Raw genomic sequence first — 21,812 nt, 5'->3', positions numbered from 1 at the left:
ATGTATGTACACAGTGACTGCACCAGCAGAATAGTGAGTGCAGCTCTGGAGTATAATACAGGATGTAACTCAGGATCAGTAATGTAATGTATGTACACTGTGACTGCACCAGCATAATAGTGAGTGCAGCTCTGGGGTATAATACAGGATGTAACTCAGGATCAGTAATGTAATGTATGTACACAGTGACTGCACCAGCAGAATAGTGAGTGCAGCTCTAGGGTATAATACAGGATGTAACTCAGGATCAGTAATGTAATGTAATGTATGTACACAGTGACTGCACCAGCAGAATAGTGAGTGCAGCTCTGGAGTATAATACAGGATGTAACTCAGGATCAGTAATGTAATGTATGTACACAGTGACTGCACCAGCAGAATAGTGAGTGCAGCTCTGGGGTATAATACAGGATGTAACTCAGGATCAGTAATGTAATGTATGTACACAGTGACTGCACCAGCAGAATAGTGAGTGCAGCTCTGGGGTATAATGCAGGATGTAACTCAGGATCAGTAATGTATGTACACAGTGACTGCACCAGCAGAATAGTGAGTGCAGCTGTGGAGTATAATACAGGATGTAACTCAGGATCAGTAATGTAATGTATGTACACAGTGACTGCACCAGCAGAATAGTGAGTGCAGCTCTGGAGTATAATACAGGATGTAACTCAGGATCAGTAATGTAATGTATGTACACAGTGACTGCACCAGCAGAGTAGTGAGTGCAGCTCTGGGGTATAATACAGGATGTAACTCAGGATCAGTAATGTAATGTATGTACACAGTGACTGCACCAGCAGAATAGTAAGTGCAGCTCTGGAGTATAATACAGGATGTAACTCAGAATCAGTAATGTAATGTATGTACACAGTGACTGCACCAGCAGAATAGTGAGTGCAGCTCTGGAGTATAATACAGGATGTAACTCAGGATCAGTAATGTAATGTATGTACACTGTGACTGCACCAGCATAATAGTGAGTGCAGCTCTGGAGTATAATACAGGATGTAACTCAGGATCAGTAATATAATGTATGTACACTGTGACTGCACCAGCAGAATAGTGAGTGCAGCTCTGGGGTATAATACAGGAGGTAACTCAGGATCAGTAATGTATGTACACAGTGACTGCACCAGCAGAATAGTGAGTGCAGCTCTGGGGTATAAAGAGGCTATAACTCTGGATCAGTAATGTATGTACACAGTGACTGCCCCAGCAGAATAGTGAGTGCAGCTCTGGGGTATAATACAGGATGTAACTCAGGATCAGTAATGTATGTACACAGTGACTGCACCAGCAGAATAGTGAGTGCAGCTCTGGGGTATAATACAGGAGGTAACTCAGGATCAGTAATGTAATGTATGTACACAGTGACTGCACCAGCAGAATAGTGAGTGCAGCTCTGGGGTATAATACATGATGAAACTCAGGATCAGTAATGTAATGTATGTACACAGAGACTGCACCAGCAGAATAGTGAGTGCAGCTCTGGGGTATAATACTGGATGTAACTCAGGATCAGTAATGTAATGTATGTACACAGTGACTGCACCAGCAGAATAGTGAGTGCAGCTCTGGGGTATAATACAGGATGTAACTCAGGATCAGTAATGTATGTACACAGTGACTGCACCAGCAGAATAGTGAGTGCAGCTCTGGAGTATAATACAGGAGGTAACTCAGGATCAGTAATGTAATGTATGTACACAGTGACTGCACCAGCAGAATAGTGAGTGCAGCTCTGGAGTATAATACAGGAGGTAACTCATGATCAGTAATGTAATGTATGTACACAGTGATTTGAAGCACAAGATATGTTTTACTGAAACTTGCCTAGATCTCAGAAGTTTAGAATAGCCCCAAAATCCCCAACCCCCCCCCGCGATGACCCTGGCGCAGGAAGTTATTGCTATGAGGAAGTGCACAGGAAATCTGCCCTATAATGTTCTCTTCCCCCGTCCCTGTGCTGAGTGTGCACATTCCCTGTGCTATGACGTCCTGTGAAAAAGCTGGACAGAAAGGTCACTAGATCTCCAGTCCTGTATGATAGATCACAACCCATTGATTCCTCTGGTATTAGCAATTTCTAACTGGCTAGTGTAAGGCTATGTGCACACGTTCAGTTTTTTCAAGGTTTTTTTCGCGATACAAATGCGATAAAACCGCATTAGAAGCTGCAGACATATGCATCCTATCATTTAGAATGCATTCTGCAATTTTTGTGCACATGATGCCTTTTTTTCAGTGAAAAAAACGCATCCCGGTAAAAAAAAGCAGCATGTTCATTAATTTTGCGGGTTTTTTTTGCGTTTTTCCCACTATTCTATGCATTTGGAAAAAACGCAAGAAAAAAACGCTCAACAAAACACATGCGGATTTCTGGCAGAAATGTCAGGTTTTCGTCAGGAAAATTTCTGCCAGAAATCCTGACGTGTGCACATAGCCTAAGGCTGTTTATTATTTTAAGAGCACCATTGGCTCCATACACTGCAACAATATCGTTAATGTGCAGCCTGAGGGATTGCAGATTCACTAGAATGTTTTAGTGTGAACAGGTTCCCAGAGGACCAAAGAGCAAAAATCTGTACAAAAGATTATTGTTGTTCTCGGCAGCACATTGTGTTGTATACAGGTGCTAAGGAGATCAGAAGTGCAGGCCGGTCTCTGCAGTGTAGCGGCTCTTCTCTCCTGTAGTATTACAGGCCGGTCTCTACAGTGTAGCGGCTCTTCTCTCCTGTAGTCAGTGTTACAGGCCGGTCTCTACATTGTTGTGGCTCTTCTCTCCTCTAGTATTACAGGCCGGTCTCTACAGTGTAGCGGCTCTTCTCTCCTGTAGTCGGTGTTACAGGCCGGTCTCTGCAGTGTAGCGGCTCTTCTCTCCTGTAGTCAGTGTTACAGGCCGGTCTCTACAGTGTAGCTGCTCTTCTCTCCTGTAGTCGGTATTACAGGCCGGTCTCTACAGTGTAGCGGCTCTTCTCTCCTGTAGTCGGTGTTACAGGCCGGTCTCTACAATGTAGCGGCTCTTCTCTCCTGTAGTATTACAGGCCGGTCTCTACAGTGTTGCGGCTCTTCTCTCCTGTAGTCGGTGTTACAGGCCGGTCTCTACATTGTTGTGGCTCTTCTCTCCTCTAGTATTACAGGCCGGTCTCTACAGTGTAGCGGCTCTTCTCTCCTGTAGTCGGTGTTACAGGCCGGTCTCTACAGTGTAGCGGCTCTTCTCTCCTGTAGTCGGTGTTACAGGCCGGACTCTGCAGTGTAGCGGCTCTTCTCTCCTGTAGTCAGTGTTACAGGCCGGTCTCTACAATGTAGCGGCTCTTCTCTCCTGTAGTATTACAGGCCGGTCTCTACAGTGTAGCGGCTCTTCTCTCCTGTAGTCGGTGTTACAGGCCGGTCTCTACAATGTAGAGGCTCTTCTCTCCTGTAGTATTACAGGCCGGTCTCTACAGTGTAGCGGCTCTTCTCTCCTGTAGTCGGTGTTACAGGCCGGTCTCTACAATGTAGCGGCTCTTCTCTCCTGTAGTCGGTGTTACAGGCCGGTCTCTACAATGTAGCGGCTCTTCTCTCCTGTAGTATTACAGGCCGGTCTCTACAGTGTAGCGGCTCTTCTCTCCTGTAGTCGGTGTTACAGGCCGGTCTCTACAATGTAGAGGCTCTTCTCTCCTGTAGTATTACAGGCCGGTCTCTACAGTGTAGCGGCTCTTCTCTCCTGTAGTCGGTGTTACAGGCCGGTCTCTACAATGTAGAGGCTCTTCTCTCCTGTAGTATTACAGGCCGGTCTCTACAGTGTAGCGGCTCTTCTCTCCGGTAGTCGGTGTTACAGGCCTGTCTCTACAGTGTAGCGTCTCTTCTCTCCTATAATTAGTGTTACAGGCCGGTCTCTACAGTGTAGCGGCTCTTCTCTCCTGTAGTCGGTGTTACAGGCCGGTCTCTACAGTGTAGCGGCTCTTCTCTCCTGTAGTATTACAGGCCGGTCTCTACAGTGTAGCGGCTCTTCCCTCCTGTAGTCGGTGTTACAGGCCGGTCTCTACAGTGTAGCGGCTCTTCTCTCCTGTAGTCGGTGTTACAGGCCGGTCTCTACAGTGTAGCGGCTCTTCTCTCCTGTAGTCGGTGTTACAGGCCGGTCTCTACAGTGTAGCGGCTCTTCTCTCCTGTAGTCGGTGTTACAGGCCGGTCTCTACAGTGTAGCGGCTCTTCTCTCCTGTAGTCGGTGTTACAGGCCGGTCTCTACAGTGTAGCGGCTCTTCTCTCCTGTAGTCGGTGTTACAGGCCGGTCTCTACAGTGTAGCGGCTCTTCTCTCCTGTAGTCGTTGTTACAGGCCGGTCTCTACAGTGTAGCGGCTCTTCTCTCCTGTAGTATTACAGGCCGGTCTCTACAGTGTAGCGGCTCTTCTCTCCTGTAGTCGGTGTTACAGGCCGGTCTCTACAGTGTAGCGGCTCTTCTCTCCTATAGTCGGTGTTACAGGCCGGTCTCTACAGTGCAGCGGCTCTTCTCCCCTGTAGTCGTTGTTACAGGCCGGTCTCTACAGTGTAGCGGCTCTTCTCTCCTGTAGTATTACAGGCCGGTCTCTACAGTGTAGCGGCTCTTCTCTCCGGTAGTCGGTGTTACAGGCCGGTCTCTACAGTGTAGCGGCTCTTCTCTCCTGTAGTCGGTGTTACAGGCCGGTCTCTACAGTGCAGCGGCTCTTCTCCCCTGTAGTCGGTGTTACAGGCCGGTCTCTACAGTGTAGTGGCTCTTCTCTCCTGTAGTATTACAGGCCGGTCTCTACAGTGTAGCGGCTCTTCTCTCCTGTAGTCGGTGTTACAGGTCGGTCTCTACAGTGTAGCGGCTTTTCTCTCCTGTAGTTGGTGTTACAGGCCGGTCTCTACAGTGTAGCGGCTCTTCTCTCCTGTAGTCGGTGTTACAGGCCGGTCTCTACAGTGTAGCAGCTCTTCTCTCCTATAATTAGTGTTACAGGCTGGTCTCTACAGTGTAGCGGCTCTTCTCTCCTGTAGTATTATAGGCCGGTCTCTACAGTGTTGTGGCTCTTCTCTCCTCTAGTATTACAGGCCGGTCTCTACAGTGTAGCGGCTCTGCTCTCCTGTAGTATTACAGGCCGGTCTCTACGGTGTAGCTGCTCTTCTCTCATGTAGTTGGTGTTACAGGCCGGTCTCTACAGTGTAGCAGCTCTTCTCTCCTGTAGTATTACAGGCCGGTCTCTACAGTGTAGCGGCTCTTCTCTCCTGTAGTATTATAGGCCGGTCTCTACAGTGTAGCTGCTCTTCTCTCCTCTAGTATTACAGGCCGGTCTCTACAGTGTAGCGGCTCTTCTCTCCTGTAGTTGGTGTTACAGGCCGTTCTCTACAGTGTAGCAGCTCTTCTCTCCTGTAGTATTACAGGCCGGTCTCTACAGTGTAGCGGCTCTTCTCTCCTGTAGTATTATAGGCCGGTCTCTACAGTGTTGTGGCTCTTCTCTCCTCTAGTATTACAGGCCTGTCTCTACAGTGTAGCGGCTCTTCTCTCCTGTAGTATTACAGGCCGGTCTCTACAGTGTAGCGGCTCTTCTCTCCTGTAGTATGATAGGCCGGTCTCTACAGTGTTGTGGCTCTTCTCTCCTCTAGTATTACAGGCCGGTCTCTACAGTGTAGCGGCTCTTCTCTCCTGTAGTTGGTGTTACAGGCCGGTCTCTACAGTGTAGCTGCTCTTCTCTCCTGTAGTTGGTGTTACTGGCCGGTCTCTACAGTGTAGCAGCTCTTCTCTCCTGTAGTATTACAGGCCGGTCTCTACAGTGTTGTGGCTCTTCTCTCCTGTAGTTGGTGTTACAGGCCGGTCTCTACAGTGTAGCAGCTCTTCTCTCCTGTAGTCGGTGTTACAGGCCGGTCTCTACAGTGTAGCAGCTCTTCTCTCCTATAATTAGTGTTACAGGCTGGTCTCTACAGTGTAGCAGCTCTTCTCTCCTGTAGTATTATAGGCCGGTCTCTAGTGTTGTGGCTCTTCTCTCCTCTAGTATTACAGGCCGGTCTCTACAGTGTAGCGGCTCTTCTCTCCTGTAGTATTACAGGCCGGTCTCTACAGTGTAGCGGCTCTTCTCTCCTGTAGTATTATAGGTCGGTCTCTACAGTGTTGTGGCTCTTCTCTCCTGTAGTATTACAGGCCGGTCTCTACAGTGTAGCTGCTCTTCTCTCCTGTAGTTGGTGTTACAGGCCGGTCTCTACAGTGTAGCAGCTCTTCTCTCCTGTAGTATTACAGGCCGGTCTCTACAGTGTAGCGGCTCTTCTCTCCTGTAGTATTATAGGCCGGTCTCTACAGTGTTGTGGCTCTTCTCTCCTGTAGTATTATAGGCCGGTCTCTACAGTGTTGTGGCTCTTCTCTCCTGTAGTATTATAGGCCGGTCTCTACAGTGTTGTGGCTCTTCTCTCCTCTAGTATTACAGGCCGGTCTCTACAGTGTAGCGGCTCTTCTCTCCTGTAGTATTACAGGCCGGTCTCTACAGTGTAGCAGCTCTTCTCTCCTGTAGTCGGTGTTACAGGCCGGTCTCTACAGTGTAGCAGCTCTTCTCTCCTGTAGTTGGTGTTACAGGCCGGTCTCTACAGTGTAGCTGCTCTTCTCTCCTGTAGTCGGTGTTACAGGCTGGTCTCTACAGTGTAGCAGCTCTTCTCTCCTGTAGTTGGTGTTACAGGCCGGTCTCTACAGTGTAGCTGCTCTTCTCTCCTGTAGTTGGTGTTACAGGTCGGTCTCTACAGTGTAGCGGCTCTTCTCTCCTGTAGTCGGTGTTACAGGCCGGTCTCTACAGTGTAGCTGCTCTTCTCTCCTGTAGTTGGTGTTACAGGCCGGTCTCTACAGTGTAGCAGCTCTTCTCTCCTGTAGTCGGTGTTACAGGCTGGTCTCTACAGTGTAGCAGCTCTTCTCTCCTGTAGTATTATAGGCCGGTCTCTACAGTGTTGTGGCTCTTCTCTCCTCTAGTATTACAGGCCGGTCTCTACAGTGTAGCGGCTCTTCTCTCCTGTAGTATTACAGGCCGGTCTCTACAGTGTAGCGGCTCTTCTCTCCTGTAGTATGATAGGCCGGTCTCTACAGTGTAGCTGCTCTTCTCTCATGTAGTTGGTGTTACAGGCCGGTCTCTACAGTGTAGCGGCTCTTCTCTCCTGTAGTATTACAGGCCGGTCTCTACAGTGTAGCGGCTCTTCTCTCCTGTAGTATTACAGGCCGGTCTCTACAGTGTAGCGGCTCTTCTCTCCTGTAGTCGGTATTACAGGCCGGTCTCTACAGTGTAGCGGCTCTTCTCTCCTGTAGTATTATAGGCCGGTCTCTACAGTGTAGCGGCTCTTCTCTCCTGTAGTATTACAGGCCGGTCTCTACAGTGTAGCGGCTCTTCTCTCCTGTAGTATTACAGGCCGGTCTCTACAATGTAGCGGCTCTTCTCTCCTGTAGTCGGTGTTACAGGCCGGTGTCTACAGTGTAGCGGCTCTTCTCTCCTGTAGTCGGTGTTACAGGCCGGTCTCTACAGTGTAGCGGCTCTTCTCTCCTGTAGTATTACAGGCCGGTCTCTACAGTGTAGCGGCTCTTCTCTCCTGTAGTATTACAGGCCGGTCTCTACAGTGTAGCGGCTCTTCTCTCCTGTAGTCGGTGTTACAGGCCGGTCTCTACAGTGTAGCGGCTCTTCTCTCCTGTAGTATTACAGGCCGGTCTCTACAGTGTAGCGGCTCTTCTCTCCTGTAGTATTACAGGCCGGTCTCTACAGTGTAGCGGCTCTTCTCTCCTGTAGTATTACAGGCCGGTCTCTACAGTGTAGCGGCTCTTCTCTCCTGTAGTATTACAGGCCGGTCTCTACAGTGTAGTGGCTCTTCTCTCCTGTAGTATTACAGGCCGGTCTCTACAGTGTAGCGGCTCTTCTCTCCTGTAGTCGGTGTTACAGGCCGGTCTCTACAGTGTAGCGGCTCTTCTCTCCTGTAGTATTACAGGCCGGTCTCTACAGTGTAGCGGCTCTTCTCTCCTGTAGTCGGTGTTACAGGCCGGTCTCTACAGTGTAGCGGCTCTTCTCTCCTGTAGTATTACAGGCCGGTCTCTACAGTGTAGCGGCTCTTCTCTCCTGTAGTATTACAGGCCGGTCTCTATAGTGTAGCGGTAATTTCAGAGGTGCCGTAAATAACCTTGTATAGAACACCTACCGACTCTGTAGTTGGTTTCTCAGTTTTGGTCTGCGTTTCCCTTTATTAGTGAGGACTGAGGGATGAATGGCGATTTGTTCTGTTCTCTTTGTTTTTTCATCGTAATTTAATGGTCTTAACAAATCTCTACTTTGTGTGATATCACATGATGAAACCCAGCAGAGGTCACCTGTTTCCGCTGGTTATGTGGAGACCGCGTCTGATATTGGTGCCACGAGATTCCTCCGTGTGATGGGGCATGAGGACTGACATCCTCTACGTGGCCGGTGACCATAAGCTTTACAGTCTGATTTATGGGATCGCCGACACAGATCGGTTTATTATTGGCCGTAGTATGGGATTGAGCTGCGCAGATACCTCCCGATTTATCCCAAAACTCCAGCCCTGCCCGTCACAGGAGGAGTTGGGGAGTTCTCTCTGAGGCGTCTGAGGCATCTGACCCCATTATAGTAAGCAAGATCTATTGAGCTACATCAAGTAAATATGGCAGACATCAACCCAGTCTAAAAAGACGATCTACTGCGATAAATACGGTATATATTCTCCTCGACAGATCCAAGAATTGTGTTATCTTATGTTCCCCAAATCACCTGATGCTAAAGTGTTAGGTGACCTCTATATAGATGAGGTCGGGAGTGGGTCCATGCAATGTTCACTTTTATGGGGTCCATAATAAAGTAGGGAGACACAATTAGTGACTGCAAAAGTACAGAAATGTGCAAAAGTTTTAGGCAGGTGGGAAAAAAATACTGAAAAGTTAGAAGCTTTCAAAAATAGAAGTGAGAATAGTTTATTTTTTATTAATTAACAAAATGCAAATAGAATGAACAAAAGAGAAATTTAATCCCATTAGTATCTGGTGACGTCCCGCTGCCTCCGGCATCAGTATCTGGTGACCTCCCGCCGCCTCCATCATCAGTTTCTGGTAACGGACCGTCGCCTCCGTCATCAGTATCTAGTGACCTCTCGCCGCCTCCATCATCAGTATCTGGTGACCTCTCGCCGTCATCAGTACCTGGTGATGGCCCGCCTCCTCCATCATCAGTTTCTGGTGACCTCCCGCCTCCTCCATCATCAGTATCTGGTGACCTCCCGCCTCCTCCATCATCAGTATCTGGTGACCACCTGTCACCTCCATCATCCGTATCTAGTGACCACCCGTATCCTCCATCATCCGTATCCGGTGACCTCCCGCCTCCTCCATCATCAGTATCTGGTGACCACCTGTCACCTCCATCATCCGTATCTAGTGACCACCCGTATCCTCCATCATCAGTATCCGGTGACCTCCCGCCTCCTCCATCATCAGTATCTGGTGACCGCCCGTCTCCTCCATCATCAGTATCTGGTGACCTCCCGCCTCCTCCATCATCAGTATCTGGTGACCTCCCGCCTCCTCCATCATCAGTATCTGGTGACCTCCCGCCTCCTCCATCATCAGTATCTGGTGACCGCCCGCCTCCTCCATCATCAGTATCTGGTGACCTCCCGCCGCCTCCATCATCAGTATCTGGTGACCGCCCGCCTCCTCCATCATCAGTATCTGGTGACCTCCCGCCTCCTCCATCATCAGTATCTGGTGACCTCCCATCACCTCCATCATCAGTATCTGGTGACCTCCCGCCGCCTCCATCATCAGTATCTGGTGACCGCCCGCCTCCTCCATCATCAGTATCTGGTGACCTCCCGCCGCCTCCATCATCAGTATCTGGTGACCGCCCGCCTCCTCCATCATCAGTATCTGGTGACCTCCCATCACCTCCATCATCAGTATCTGGTGACCTCCCGCCGCCTCCATCATCAGTATCTGGTGACCGCCCGCCTCCTCCATCATCAGTATCTGGTGACCTCCCATCACCTCCATCATCAGTATCTGGTGACCTCCCGCCTCCTCCATCATCAGTATCTGGTGACCGCCCGCCTCCTCCATCATCAGTATCTGGTGACCTCCCGTCTCCTCCATCATCAGTATCTGGTGACCGCCCGTCTCCTCCATCATCAGTATCTGGTGACCTCCCGCCGCCTCCATCATCAGTATCTGGTGACCGCCCGCCTCCTCCATCATCAGTATCTGGTGACCTCCCGCCGCCTCCATCATCAGTATCTGGTGACCGCCCGCCTCCTCCATCATCAGTATCTGGTGACCTCCCGCCTCCTCCATCATCAGTATCTGGTGACCGCCCGCCTCCTCCATCATCAGTATCTGGTGACGGACCGTCTCCTCCATCATCAGTATCTGGTGACCGCCCGCCTCCTCCATCATCAGTATCTGGTGACGGACCGTCTCCTCCATCATCAGTATCTGGTGACCGCCCGCCTCCTCCAGCATCAGTATCTGGTGACTGACCGCCGCCTCCATCATTTCTTGTCACTTGCTCTCAGTTTACGGAGGATCTCAGCAGGAGATTGTTCCAAACATCTGGGAGGACTGACCCCAGATCTTCTGTATATGAGGCTTGTGTGGATCCTTCTGTCTCCTTGTGATCCCAGACAGACTGGATGATGTGAGATCACAGCTCTGTGGGGCCGGATCATCGCCCCCAGGTCTCCTCGTTCTTGGTGACATTGGTTGGATGTTGGGGGTCATTGTCGGGCTCCAGCACATATTTGGATTCGTTAACACTTAGTCCTCCCTTGTCATAGGCACATTTTATGGGTCCATACCACATCCACTTCAGTGACCGACCTGCTGTCCTGAGTGTATGTGGTCAGTTATGTGGATGGTGCAGAGTTGGGTGGACACAATCGACCTCTGATGGCTGCCAGGTGCTTCACACTGTAAGGTTTGGGCACTGACAAGATAATTGGAGGAGCAGTAAGTTGCACATAAGATATTTGAGGGAGATTCTTAACAAATGTCCTTTCGTGCGCGACTTTTGCTAATTATCCCATCACGGTAATAACTATCTGTAATTTATTTTCTAGCGGCGGCTTCGTCACCTGCGCAGCATCGCAGCGAGGAACATAATAAACAAGATCGGCCACCGCCTGCTGGACACCTACTTCACGCTGTACTTACTAGATGGGGAGAAAATTTACAAAGGTGTGTATACTATTATAAGTCGCATTGCATGAGTCCTGTATGGCGAGAGGAGAGGTGGCCTTATCTCCTACAGAACAAAATGATAGGGCATGTCGAAATCCAGCTGCCTGATCGGTAGACTGAAGTACACATTGGATCCACCAACCCTGACAAAATTGGTAAAAATAAAGCGTTTGTGGGGGGATTGGTTTGATGGCCTGCTCCTTTGTACAAGAATATAAGTACTATAATACTGCCCCTATGTACAAGAATATAACTACTATAATACTGCCCCTATGTACAAGAATATAACTACTATAATACTGCCCCTATGTACTAGAATATAACTACTATAATACTGCCCCTATGTACAAGAATATAACTACTATAATACTGCCCCTATGTGCAAGAATATAACTACTATAATACTGCTCCCTATGTACAAGAATATAACTACTATAATACTGCCCCTATGTACAAGAATATAACTACTATAATACTGCCCCTATGTGCAAGAATATAACTACTATAATACTGCCCCTATGTACTAGAATATAACTACTATAATACTGCCCCTATGTACAAGAATATAACTACTATAATACTGCCCCTATGTGCAAGAATATAACTACTATAATACTGCTCCCTATGTACAAGAATATAACTACTATAATATTGCCCCTATGTACAAGAATATAACTACTATAATACTGCCCCTATGTACAAGAATATAACCACTATAATACTGCCCCTATGTACAAGAATATAACTACTATAATACTGCCCCTATGTACAAGAATATAACTACTATAATACTGCTCCTATGCACAAGAATATAACTACTATAATACTGCCCCCTATGTACAAGAATATAACTACTATAATACTGCTCCTATGCACAAGACTATAACTACTATAATACTGCCTCCTATGTACAAGAATATAACTACTATAATACTGCTCCTATGCACAAGACTATAACTACTATAATACTGCCTCCTATGTACAAGAATATAACTACTATAATACTGCTCCTATGCACAAGAATATAACTACTATAATACTGCCTCTATGTGCAAGAATGTAACTACTATAATACTGCCCCTATGTACAAGAATATAACTACTATAACACTGTCACTATGTACAAGAATATAACTACTATAATACTGCTCCTATGTACAAGAATATAACTTCTATAATACTGCCCCTATGTACAAGAATATAACTACTATAATACTGCTCCTATGTACAAGAATATAACTTCTATAATACTGCCCCTATGTACAAGAATATAACTACTATAATACTGCTCCTATGTACAAGAATATAACTACTATAATACTGCTCCTATGTACAAGAATATAACTTCTATAATACTGCCCCTATGTACAAGAATATAACTACTATAATACTGCTCCTATGTACAAGAATATAACTACTATAATACTGCCCCTATGTACAAGAATATAACTACTAAGGCTAGTTGCACACGTCAGGATTTTCCTTAACAAAACTGGACTTTTTCTGCAGGAAATCCGCATGCGTTTTTGACGCGTTTATGCGTATTTTTTGTGCGTTTTTTTTGCGCGTTTTTTTCCAGACCTTCCCAATGCATTAAATAGCAGGAAAAACGCAAAAAATCAGCTAAATTAATGACCATGCTGCGTTTTTTACCGCGATGCGTTTTTTCGTAGAAAAAACGCATCATGTGCACAAAGATTACCGAATGCTTTAAAAATGATGGGATGCTTATGTATGCGTTTAGTAAGCGGTTTTCCCACGGAGAATCCTGAACGTGTGCACATAGCCTAATTGTTTTTGTTTTCTGCTTTGTGCTGTATATATTTATTATCCGGGTATAATTCTCTATCATTATAATTTATTTTTGTTTGTTTTTTCGTTCCAGAATTTTACAAGAGTGAGGTGGTGAAGGACTCTCTGGTAAGATGTTCCTTATTATTTGCATCTCGTATTTTTCTGGTCTGTTGTCTTTTATCAATATTTTTTTTGTTGTTGCTTCATGATTTCACATAGATTTTTTTTTTCCCTCCTTTTGTGGTGTCATTCAAAACTGCAACTTGTCCTATAAAAAATAACAAACCCTGATACGGCCAATGTGGTCTGAAAAATTAAGTAATGGATCATGGATAAAGAAGAGAATGAAAAGCGCAAGTACAAAACTTGGAAGGATTGCTCAGTGCGGCCACCTTTAGGATGATCGCAGTTGTGTGTTTGGCAGGTGCAATGATGGGGTCTGCGGCCACCCCTAATGTATTTCTGAGGGTTGTGGAGACCCTTGAGCGGTGTTTGTTACTTGGCATTTTCTGCAGCGTTTCTGCTGTGGCTGATGGTGGTGCACAATGAATCCCCCCCTCTATTACATACTTAAGCCTGGTACATAGACCCCAGAGACCGTCAGCTCTTGTGAACTGACCCTGCCGGGTTGAACACTTTTTGCATTTAGCTCAGTGAATGGTTCTGATTTCTCCGTTCTTGAGGAATACAGGAATGTTAATGAAAGCCACGTCTTTATTGCTGTATAATGTGTGCATGGGGGTCTGCTGTAAACATGTATGCAATGGCTGGGGGTCTGGTGTATATTTGAATGGGGGGGTGAAGTCAGGGGTGCGGCGTATACGCAGGGGTGTGACTGCCGAGCATCTGGAATATACATGTGTATGTGACGGCCGGAGGTATGGTGTGTACGTGGTAGTGTGACTGCTGGGGGTCTGGTTTGTGTGTTGTGGGAGACCATTGAGGAGTGGTGTGTGAGACTATTTGGGGAAAGTCTGTTGTATCCTTGTCAGCTGGGACCATTAAAAAGAAGTTTCACTTCTGGGGGGAGTGTGTGGCTGCTGTGATTTTGGGGATGTGTGCATGTATGTGTGTGTATCACTGATTGTGAATCAATTCCTCTCGCTGTTGTACAAATGGAACAAACAGGTAGAAATGATCTCTGCAATTAGCAAGACAACCCCCATAAAGGAGTGGTTCTGCAGGGGGTGACCACAGACAATTTCTCTGTTTTCATCCTTTTTGGCTGTTGTGTTAGTCACTTTTGCATTTGGTCATTGCTCTCAACCCTAAAGGTACTGTACAGTTTCATGAGGCAATGTCTACAACCTACAGAAGTTGCTCAGGTAGTGCAGCTCATCCAGGATGGCACATCAATGCAAGCTATGGCAAGGGTGCTATGAGGGCCCAATGCCCACAAATTGGTATTGTGCTTACAGCCCAACACCATGCAGGACGCTTGGCATTTGCCACAGAACACCAGTATTGGCAAATTCGCCACTGGCACCCTGTGCTCTTCACAGATGAAAGCAGGTTCACACTGAGCACATGTGACAGACGTGACAGAGTCTGGAAACGCCGTGGAGAGCGATCTGCTGCCTGCAACATCCTTCAGCATGACCGGTTTGGCAGTGGGTCAGTAACGGTGTGGGGTGGCATTTCTTTGGAGGGCCGCACAGCCCTCCATGTGCTCGCCAGAGGTAGCCTGACTGCCTTTAGGTGCCGAGATGAGATCCTCAGACCCCCTGTGAGACCATATGCTGGTGTGGTTGGCCCTGGGTTCCTCTTAATGCAGGACAATGCCAGACCTCATGTGGCTGGAGTGAGGCAGCACGTCCTGCAGGATGAAGGCATTGAAGCTATGGACTGGCCCGCCCGTTCCCCAGACCTGAATCCGATTGAACACATCTGGGACATCATGTCTCGCACCATCCACCAACGTCACGTTGCACCACAGACTGTCCAGGAGTTGGCGGATGCTTTAGTCCAAATCTGAGAGGAGATCCCTCAGGAGACCATCTGCCGCCTCATCAGGAGCATGCCCAGGCGTTGTAGGGAGGTCATACAGGCACGTGGAGGCCACACACACTACTGAGCATCATTTCCTTGTCTTGAGGCATTTCCACTGAAGTTGGATCAGCCTGTAACTTCATTTTCCACTTTGATTTTGAGCATCAGTCCAACTCCAGACCTCCGTGGGATATTAGTTGTGATTTACATTGATCATTTTTATGTTTTATTGTTCTCAACTCATTTGACTATGTAGGAGAAGGTTTCTGTGTGGCTGCGTTGACCATTGGGGAGACATTGATGCACATGTTCTGGCCCTTAATATTTGTTGGGGGGAGAATATGTGACTACTAGGAATAGGTGTGTGGAGATGTCAGTGACTAGATAACATGGAAGTGTAAGTGCAGGAACCAATTATCACCACTTTATACGAGGAGACTGTTCACACGGGCAAAACTTCAGATCCTGCGGACGTCCAGGCGCCACATCCCCGTGTTGTGCTGCTGACCTCTGGTTTCTGGTGCCAGCTTCAGATGTAAAGTTTCTACTTTAGGCTAGGTTCACATTGCGTTAGTGCAGTCCGTTCAACGCATACGTTGCATACGACTGCGTTAACGCAAGTGCCGAAAAAGATCGCGTTTATGCGATCGCGCTAGCGCAGATGCTCTATATGTGCTAGCGGTGACGGACCGGTAAACGCTGCAGACTGCGTCCAAGGGTCCGTCACAGAATGACGGAACATCGCTAACGCATGCCGATTAAGACATGCTTTAGCGATGCGCTACATAATGGCAGTTAATGGGTACGCTAACGCATCCGTTACATAGCGTTAGTGCCGCTGTGTAACGGATCCTGTCAGCGCATCGCCATTAACACAATGTGAACCCAGCCACCAGGAATTCATTCTCACAATCAACTTTATTTCTCTTTAGAATCCAACATGGAGAAGCCTGGACTTCGGGCTGATGCCGGACCGGCTGGATACATCTGTGTCGTGCTTCATCGTCAGGATATGGGGGGGCAAAAATGATAATTATCGGCTCTTAATTGAGTGGAAAGTCAATCTTGATGGACTGAAGTACCTCGGTCCTCAGGTAAGAAATCATGAGAATCTCTGGTTCGTGTTGTCACCATGCACTTTATCATATAATCCTGAGTGTTACTACTTACACTGGACACTAACAGATAACCCACTATTCTGCTGGTGCAGTCACTGTGTACATACATTACATTACTGATCCTTAGTTACATCCTGTATTATACCCCAGAGCTGCACTCACTATTCTGCTGGTGCAGTCACTGTGTACATACATTACATAACTGATCCTTAGTTACATCCTGTATTATACCCCAGAGCTGCACTCACTATTCTGCTAGTGCAGTCACTGTGTACATACATTACTGATCCTGAGTTACATCCTGTATTATACCCCAGAGCTGTGCTCACTATTCTGCTGGTGCAGTCACTGTGTACATACATTACATTACTGATCCAGAGTTACATCCTGTATTATACCCCAGAGCTGCACTCACTATTCTGCTGGTGCAGTCACTGTGTACATACATTCCATTACTGATCCTGAGTTACATCCTGTATTATACCCCAGAGCTGCACTCACTATTCTGCTGGTGCAGTCACTGTGTACATACATTACATTACTGATCCTGAGTTACATCCTGTATTATACCCCAGAGCTGTGCTCACTATTCTGCTGGTGCAGTCACTGTGTACATACATTACATTACTGATCCAGAGTTACATCCTGTATTATACTCCAGAGCTGCACTCACTATTCTGCTGGTGCAGTCACTGTGTACATACATTCCATTACTGATCCTGAGTTACCTCCTGTATTATACCCCAGAGCTGCACTCACTATTCTGCTGGTGCAGTCACTGTGTACATACATTACATTACTGATCCTGTTGAGGGAGGATCTAAAGTGATCCTTCACGGTTGACTCAGTGATTTCCAGATTAATCTACAGGGCGTTGCCGGCAACTGAAAATGACCAGACGGAGACTCGTGCCTCTGTGTGGGGGATCGAGCAGATCTCTGGGCCCCCGTTTTATTGTCTGACTTTTCATAGTCATAGAAATTATACTTCAACCAATCAGCATAAGAACACGTTCACAGTTCTTAACCTATAAGAATACAGGAAAAACTTAACCCATGAGGATACAGGAAAAATGGGAACTACAGATATGGTCATGTCTTTTTGGCATAGAAAAACATATTAACAGATGCCTCAGTCTTGTATAGCGATACCCCCACGAGTCTCTTATCTGGCTCACTCGAGTTAGAATACTCAAGGTCTTTATACCAATTATGAACCATAGACTAGCTGAATAACAAAATGTTATCTTCGTGAGAAACAGGACAGTTATTTCATAGCAGCTGTAATCTTCTACCTAAGTAAATAACAGAATTTATCTTTAACCAAAAACAAAATGGAGTCAAAGCACAAAATGGAGAATCTTTCATAATTTGTTCCTTCACATTCCCCCCTAGATAAATTTTGTTAATGTCCAGCATCAGAGGTACTATCCCAAGCTATAAGCTCGAGGGGTACTGGTCTTCACATGACTGGTGCCATGTTACCAGCCATGGCTGTTGCGGCGTACCCGTCCCCCCTGTATACTAGAATTTACGAATAACAATTATTGATAACAGTAGTTGGGATCTTTTGAAGATAGCCATGCGCTTGGCTTCAACATCTTCATCAGGTAACTTTGTAAAATCGGTGTAGAGAAGAACAGGGGTGGCAACGCTTTTGGTTTCATCATTAGTTGTCTTAGTGCAGAATTTCCTAATACATACAGAAATACACCAAAGAACAAGTTTTAGTATTACATACATGACAAGGATAAAGGCAGCGATATATAACAAACTTTGTAAGATTCCAGCTATCCAGCCGCAAGTCCCTCAAACCAATTGGCTGGATTAAGAAAGGAGAAGGTGTCTGCCCACCAACTGTCCTTATTACGGTCATTGTCTTTATCATATTAATCTCTGAGTCTTTGAATATCTTCTAACTTATGTGAATACTGGCAGCCATCTTAAATACAGTTAAATTTGCATTAGCAAACATAAGGGGAAAAACTTATTGTTTCACAGCATAAGAATATATAAAAGTACAAAAGTGTATAAAGATATATATTTTCAACTTGACAATCCCCCCTAAACACTAAGTTTTTCCCTAAAAAGAAAGATCCTTCGAGACTGTCCATGTGATGGGGAAAGGGGAGGTGGATTTCTTCATCCAGACACCTCAGAAGCTCTCCCCTTGTGAGAGGCCTCCAGGCAGCTGAACCCTTCACTAGCTTCACATGGAGTTCTCCCGCTGTCCCTAAACTAAATCTCTTAGCAACATCTGAGAGTAAAGGGTATTGTCTATCTTCTTGAGGGGGACGTACTTAGGGATCTCCCCTGGATCAGTGCCATTGTACTCTAGTGGGTCTACTTCTTGGTTGAGGAAGGTGCCAGTCGGAGTTGCCTCAGTAATAACCTTTTTATACAGGGGAATAACACAACAGAGGATTATCGATCCAACTACAAGGAGAGCAATCAGTACCAGACAAGCTTGTTGAAGGAGTCCTTTAAGCCCACCCAACCAACCGGAAAAGAAAGATGTGTCTACTCCAACATTAGATTTTAATTCTGCTGCTAACCCATTTATCTTTTTAAGGGCTATCATGGTCTTTCCTTTTACCCCAGAGTTCTGAGGGATATAGGTACAACACTCCTCTCCCACCATCCCACAGACTCCTCCTTTCTCAGCTAAGATCATATCAAGGGCTAGTCGGTTTTGGAGGGTCATTCTAGTGTTAGGGCTCAACTCTTCAACTATACCTTGGAAAGCATCACAGGTAAAATTGACAAACCTTTGTTCACTGTAATATATGTAATTGATCCAATCAACATTTTTATTAATCTGCACCTGTGGGATTATAGAAGCAAAGCCAGCATAGATCTGGTTCTGGGCTTTAAATTGGTCAGGCACCCCCCTTGGCACTCCAATGCCATCGACATATATCAATGGATTTTCTTCATAACTCATGTGGAGCTGATCAAGACTTCTCCTCTTTCTGGTATATTCATCAGGTGTCTCTGGATCCCAAGGTAAAATCTTGAACTGCACAGCTAGTTTAACAAGGGTGCATTGACCTGTCCAGGTATTAGGCAACCTAGGACGGAGCTTACCATCTCCACATAACCAATAAATGTCGTACATATACTGTGTATGATTAGCTAGCAAGTCAGTATCCAGGGAATTGTTCTCTTTACAGAAACCTGTCTCGAAGACCCCTACTGGTGTACCTGTAGTGTCTTGGGAATTATAGCAGGTATAATTATCAGCTAATACGGTTATCCCTCCTGGGACCTTTAGTTTAGGTGCTTCATGAATTAGTGGGACATAATCTGAGCAATCAGTGGGCTTTAAACCCTTCAACAGATTCATAACACAGGCAGTAGTATTAAGTATATCCAATATATCCCAAATTTGATCATCTGGATAATCTGTGGCCCTAACCAATTTATCCCACATTTGTATAACTGACAATTTTATTGGCTATACCCATCTGTACTACTAAATTTTCATGATATTGTACAAACTTATTATTCAAGGATGTTGTGGAATTTAGGCTGTCCCATGCGGTTACCAATATTATTATATGGAAATACGAAAAACCAAAACATTATGTCCCCTTATTTGCTACTAGTCTGTTTGACCAGCTTGCAGTGCGATACGTGGATCCATGTCGGCCTTCCTTCCAGCTTTACTGACATAGGAATAATGAGGAGGACTTGGTAGGGACCATCATACAAGGGTTCTAGTCCGTGTTTTCTGACATAGCTTTTCACGACCATAAAACCACCAGGCTTCAAATTGTGACAAGTGTCGGTTTCTGCTGAATCTGGAAGGGAAGAAGAAACTAAAACATGGGTGTTAGCAACATTTTTACGAAGATGAATAACATATTGAACAGCACGGTCAGTTTCTTCTGACAACTACTGAGACTGAAAATTTACAACTGAGAACCTAGCACCAAACAATATCTCATATGGGGACAGGCCATGTTTTGCAATAGGGGTAGTACGAATATATAAGAGCCCTGGCCATGGAGCCGTAGTCTCCTGCATCATTTTGGTCAATTGTCCCTTCAGTGTGCCATTCAGCCTCTTAACTTTCCCACTAGATTGTGGATGGTACGGAGTGCTACAGTGGATCCAAGCATTGTCAGAACCTCCTGATACACATGAAAAAGAAAAGTCCGGGCCTTGGTCACTTTCAACAACTTCTGGAACACCATATCTGCATATAACTTCCATCACCAGTTTCTTTGCTGTGGTCTTTGCAGTCATGTTGGTAACGGGGAATGCTTCTGGCCAACTGGAGAACATGTCGACAACCACCAGACAATATTCATACCTTCCAGACTTAGGCAACGTGATGTGGTCCACCTGGAGCCTTTGGAAAGGATAGTCGGGCTTAGCAAGGTGCTTCGGGGGTACACGTTGAAGTTGACCGGGTTTGCAGGTCTGACAGATACCTCGATGTGTGGGCCCATGCGCCCACGTGACAATAGCAGGGTACATCTGCTTAGGGAGACACACAAGTTGGTCCTTTTTCCAGCGACCATTGTCCATACGTGCTCCATCAGCATTCCAGTGCTTCACTTCTTCCTTTGGAGACATTCTCTGCATCGTCATTAAGCGGTCTTGCGGGTTCCGGCAGAAAACCTCAGTCTGGCATACATCATCAGGTTCCTGTAGAGTCAGTGTTTCTTGTAACTGTTTACGCTGAGAGCGTGTGGTCACCATAGTTGGTATGGTCAGTTCAACGGGTAGGAGAGCAGCGGCTTTTGCTTGCATATCCGCAAAGGCGTTACCAACAGTCTGTGGTCTGTTCCATAGTACCGTGCTCCTTAACTTTGATAATGGCCACCTGAGTAGGTAATTTGATTGAGTCCATGAGGGCTTTAACAGCTTCAACATTCTTCACTGAGTCCCGGCGGTAGTAACAAACCCTTGATTGGCCCATAAGGCTCCGAAATCATGAGCAATACCAAATGCATACTGTGAGTCCGTGTATATTAGCCCGCCTGTCTTTGGCCAAAGTACATGCAGTAGACAGATCCTGAAGTTCTGCTTCTTGTCCTGACAGGGAGGGAGGGAGTGCAGCTCCGAGCAATACAGTATCTTCCGTGGTAAAAGCTTATCCGGTGTGGAATCTGCCAAAATCATCAGCATATCTTGAACAGTCTTTCAGGGCCTTGTAGAGAGGTAGCATTATGCAGGATGTGTCCGGTATCCACTGACAACAATAAATACATAGTCCAAGGAAACGCTGGAGCTCAGTCTCATCCTTTGTAGCTGACGGCTATTTTCCTTTCTTCTGTGAGGTGTCTGGCACCCTGAAGGAGACAGTGACCCAAAAATATCACTTGACCAAGGCAGAGCCGAAGTTTCTAGGCCGAAACCCGACAGTTCAGATCTGCCAGATACTTGTGAAAACTAACAGTGGCAACAATGGCTTCCTGCTCTGTCTGTGCACACAACAAAAGATTATCCACATACTGAAGCAGCGTGACATAAGGATATTCTAACTGCCAGGGTAAAAGACACTCACCCATATATTTTTTGCAAACTGATTGGGACTGTTTTGGGCCCCTTGTGACATAACTGTCCACATCAATTGTTGTCCCTGATAAGTGAATGCAAACAAACTGGCAATCTGGGTGTAATGTAATGCTGAAGAAGACATTGGCGAGGTCGATAACTGTGAACCAAGCAGCATCCTGAGATATCTGGGACAAGAGTATATGGATTA

At 46.3% G+C, this 21,812-nt stretch overlaps 1 protein-coding gene across 2 annotated transcripts in view; it reads left to right on the top strand.

Moving 5' to 3' along the window:
* The window catches only part of UVRAG (UV radiation resistance associated), a 98,067-nt gene that overhangs the window by 17,215 nt on the left and 59,040 nt on the right, over nucleotides 1–21,812 (top strand). For both annotated transcript variants that reach the window (XM_069759391.1, XM_069759389.1), the window contains exons 2-4: nucleotides 11,074–11,191; nucleotides 13,079–13,113; nucleotides 15,909–16,070. In XM_069759391.1, coding sequence (XP_069615492.1) covers nucleotides 11,074–11,191; nucleotides 13,079–13,113; nucleotides 15,909–16,070 — 315 coding nt within the window. The remainder of the gene's footprint in view (nucleotides 1–11,073; nucleotides 11,192–13,078; nucleotides 13,114–15,908; nucleotides 16,071–21,812) is intronic.

This window comes from Ranitomeya imitator, chromosome 3 (assembly GCF_032444005.1).
Source record: "Ranitomeya imitator isolate aRanImi1 chromosome 3, aRanImi1.pri, whole genome shotgun sequence".
Classification (NCBI taxonomy): domain Eukaryota; kingdom Metazoa; phylum Chordata; class Amphibia; order Anura; family Dendrobatidae; genus Ranitomeya; species Ranitomeya imitator.
Note: the sequence above shows the minus strand (reverse complement) of the source record. Positions and strands in the feature narration are given on the sequence as shown.